Genomic DNA, 4,540 nt, shown 5'->3' with positions numbered 1-4,540 from the left:
TTGCTCTCTCTCTCTCTCTCTCTCTCTCTCTCTCTCTTGTTCATTGTTGGTTGGTGCTGTGGTCATGTCCTCTGTTACTTCACCTTTTGGCTCCATCCCCTACTTAACAAGTGTATAACAAAGATGACAGATGTCTTCTGGATCGGTGGCTTTTGAAAGTGGACTCTCTGGACATATGCATGTGCTGTAGCGCCACAGTGTTTTCCATTTTATTGCGTGTAGTACCTAGAACTTTAGAACCTAGTGGAGGGGAAAATTGGTGCGGGCATAATTCCAAGGGTCCTAGGGCGGCAGGCACCATCTCTGTGTAGGGGCAGCAGATGAATATGTGAATATGAATAGGCTGAACAAAACATAGGATTGTGATATGGGAATATAAAAATTTACGAGAGAAAATTTGTCGTTGTGGGAATCCTTATCTCTAGTATTCTAAGGTAGGTAAGATAATATAATTTTATAAGATTTTTGTATATTATTCAATTTGTCTTTGTGCATTTTTGGTTTGGGGTGAGATAAACAGGTACTTGAAGGGATGATGGTGGGAAAGAAATGTACCATAAAACGCTTCGGAGTGAAGACGAAGGATAAGGAACCGGAGGGGACATTTGTTTCGGTGGCTAAGATTTACGAGACAAAATATCTCATATTTGGGTTGAGACATCTATTGGATAAATTAATCATTTAAAAGATCAAAATACAAATAAAGAAGCGAATTGCGTTAATCAAACGTAAGAGATTATTTTGACAAATAGGAGAAAAAGGAATGCTCCGTGCGCGTTGCAATTATTGTTAATAAGACTTAGACCATTATCAATGAACATCTTTGTGATTATGACTCATGAATGTTATCCATTCACAAAAACACTAAACACATTGTTTTGATACACAAGTCATCAGCTGATACTTGCTATCATACTTTAAACAATCAATCAAATTCTTGAAATTTGGGTATTTTTAGTTGATAGTTATTTATTAAAATAAGAAAAGTATTTAGAAAAAATTATACCTCTGAAAAGATTTGAAACTCCCCAATCACAAGATGTTATATTTAAGTATGGAGCCATTAAAATATTATGGGACTCACATTAAACACTACTTGCCACTTGTACGGGTGCAAGTACTACTGACATCTTACTACTGATGGATTACAAATCCTCCGTGATGAAACCATTTCTTAGTATTTCTCTTCCTAGTATGCCCGAGCATATCACACATTTAACACAAATTTTCCTTAGAATTCTTGAAACGTGTAGACTATTATAAGATGAATGAGCATTGAAAAATTTGCTCGTTCCATTAAAGACTACTAAGCAGACATTCAAACGTTAATGAAAAATCCTCGTTCATTACTCAAACAAAATTCACTTACTTAAGAATTCATATGTTGATAAATTAAGTGGCACCCCAATAAATTAATTCACTAAATAGGCAAACATAAAATAAAAATTAGAAAAAAAAAGGCAATTTTTTGTGGAGTGTTTGGTATGAAGTCATATGAAGTAGCATGCTATGGAAACACCAAATTGGATGGGGGTCACCTACCCACCCAACGATGACTCCTATTACTTCGAGCAGCCACGTCTCTCCTGGGCTTGGATTCTCTGCAGCCAGACTCATCATCCCATCCAACCGAAAACCATCCGATTAGGGATTAGGCGATCGAACGATTACCAAGCTGACTCTACACGCAGTCACTCAAAATTTTTAGCTAAGGTAACTATGTGTCCATTGTTGTTCTTCATATAGTCGTGATTATTACGAACTTATATAGAATTTACGAAATTAAAATACATCGTTATTTGGGTAAATGATCTAAATATGTTATAGCCGATTTGAAACCTGATGTGTGAGGGGGAGATTGTTGAAGTTATCCCAGATCGATTGTGGAAGGGACTGATGATAAGTTATTAAATGTGAGGGAAGTCAACGTGAGGCTTTCAAAAAGTGTATCTAGAATGATTAGAAAAGTAAAAATAAGACCAGAAATAATTTGATCGTTATGAGCAAAACCAAAATCTTTGTAGACAGTCAAATTACACGATGATACGACCCAATCGAGGTTAGGAAAAAATTTGTCTAACACCTTCTAACCTGACTCTAATACCGGTGTTAAAAATGGCTTTTCCTCAGCTTGGCATCATTGTCAGCAACAGTATATGCTGACATGGAACGTGTTTTTTATGAATTAATGAAAATCTTAAGGAAGAAAGTGGGTTTTGGCTTTGGTCCTAGTTAATTAATTAAGGCTTTTCCTCAGGTTAGCTGCCGACATGGAACGTGTCTTTTTATGAATTAATGAAAATCTTGAGGAAGAAAGTGGGTTTTGGCTTTGGTCCTAATTAATTAATTAATTAATTAGGATTTGCAGATTATTCCCACTGAGACGAGGGCTGCTGCTGCTGCTGCTGCATCTCAGTTGCCTTGACCTTATTTGACCCATGGGGCATGCGCTGAGTGCGCAACAACCAAACACGGCCTAAGTCAAGAACGGCGTCTGTTTGGACACATACCCACTCTAATCCTATCCCCCAGTTGGGGATATGTATGACGTACCTTTGATTAGTGGAAGTACAAGGTGGCAATTCTATACATTCCCCCGCCTACCTACCCTCATGACCTACTCTATAAATATGGGCTTCAATTTCTCACCTCATTCATATTCAACCTCACTTCCTCTCTAGCTGATCACTCTTTTTGGGCTTTACCTACTTAGTGTTCTTGTTGAATCTTGGATTGACTATAGATGGAGTTTAGTTTCTCTTACTATGTTTTTTGGGCCATGGTGCTCTTTCCTATGCTCTGCAACTGTCAAGACGCTTTCATCTCCTCCAGAGCTACTTATTATGGAAGCCCCGATTGCTTAGGGACTCCAAGTATGTTTTATATCTCATCATTACTAATATCCCTTCCTAAATATGGTGCATGGTACATATACACATATTGACACATACATACATACATAATATGAATTTTAGTGACACTTTTAGCTTGATAAATAAGATTTTTCTAAGAAGAAAATAAGCTAACTAATACTTGAACCAATGTTGAATAACTAATCAGGCGGTGCATGTGGGTTCGGTGAGCATGGAAGAACAATCAACAACGGCAATGTGGCCGGAGTCTCTAGGCTTTATAGAAATGGAACTGGTTGCAGTGCTTGCTATCAGGTACGTGTTGTGCGTGTGCGTGTGCGTGTTCGTGTATATATTTATATTTGTATGTGCTTAATACATACATTATCGTTTTGCCCACTTATATAAATTCCATAATTATGGCCATATGGGAAGTATGTATTTTTTTACCTATGTATATTGAATTACATGCTCCTTATGAACTAGGTCAAGTGCAAGATACCGCAACTCTGCAAGGAGGATGGGGTGAACGTGGTGGCGACGGACTACGGTGAAGGAGACCGCACAGACTTCATCCTCAGCCCTCGTGCTTATACCAACATGGCTTTCCCGAACGCAGCACTGCAGGTGGTGGCATACGGGGTGGTCGACGTAGAATTCCGACGGATCCCATGCGGTTTCTTCGCGAACTCCAATCTCATGGTTAAGGTCCACGAGAACAGCAGGTTCCCCGACTACCTGGCCATTGTTTTCCTTTACCAAGCTGGCCTAAACGATGTCACAGCTGTGGAGATATGGCAGGTATATCTTGGATATATGTTTTTTGTTTTTGTTTTTACTTGACGCTACTCCTTTGCGCTGCGCTTATTTACAGACTATAAGTAAATTGTCATTTTGAATATGAGTTACAACTTGCTACTAATATTATGCATGTGCTTATATGCAGGCTGATTGTGGGCAATGGAGGGGCATGAGGAGGGCCTATGGGGCAGTGTGGGACATGCCAAACCCACCCAAGGGGAGCCTTAATGTGAGGATCCAAGTGAGTAGCAGTGCAGGCCTAAAGGTGGTGCAGCTGAAGAATGGTGTCATCCCTGCTGACTGGAAGGCTGGGGCTTCTTATGACTCCTCCATTCAACTTTACTAATTCCATCTACTGTTCTTGTTAGTAATTACTCATGTTCTTTAAGTGAATGCGTGAGGGTATGTGTGCTTTGTGTTATATAGAAGGTGCATGTGTGTGTGTGTGTGTGTGTGTGAGAGAGAGAGAGAGAGAGAGAGAGAGAGATTTTGGGTTGTGTAATATTTGGTTAGTGTGAGAAATAGTATGATGAATAAATTATCTGCTTAGTCAGAACTTTTCAGCTAATAGAACTTTGGGAGTTGTAATGATTGAATAACCACTTTGTGGGTCTTTAATTTTGAGGTGCAATGTAAGTAATTCTATTACACACAAGCTGGTTCATTTCAATGGAAAAACAGATAATTAATTATTATTATATTTGGTGATAGACCGTCCAATTAATTTATATTTTGAGCATTTCGGGAGGACTTGAACCTATGAACTAAGTGATTTATTAATTGTGCATAGTTTAGAAAATGTGACGTACTTTAATGGCTACATATGATCATCTTTAAAAATATTATGTTTTTAGTTGCATTAGGTGAAGTCAGTCGAATGAAACTCT

At 38.5% G+C, this 4,540-nt stretch overlaps 1 protein-coding gene across 1 annotated transcript; it reads left to right on the top strand.

The window, feature by feature from the left end:
• Positions 1 to 2,656: 2,656 nt before the first annotated feature.
• Positions 2,657 to 4,221, top strand: LOC131164249 (expansin-like B1). Its single transcript, XM_058121295.1, has 4 exons — positions 2,657 to 2,873; positions 3,061 to 3,167; positions 3,339 to 3,653; positions 3,799 to 4,221. Exons 1-4 carry the CDS (start codon positions 2,744 to 2,746, stop codon positions 3,997 to 3,999), a joined length of 753 nt encoding a protein of 250 aa, XP_057977278.1. The 5' UTR covers positions 2,657 to 2,743; the 3' UTR covers positions 4,000 to 4,221.
• Positions 4,222 to 4,540: the final 319 nt, after the last annotated feature.

The sequence above is a fragment of the Malania oleifera genome, chromosome 9 (genome assembly GCF_029873635.1).
Source record: "Malania oleifera isolate guangnan ecotype guangnan chromosome 9, ASM2987363v1, whole genome shotgun sequence".
NCBI lineage: Eukaryota > Viridiplantae > Streptophyta > Magnoliopsida > Santalales > Ximeniaceae > Malania > Malania oleifera.
This window is presented reverse-complemented; position numbering and strand designations above follow the sequence as displayed.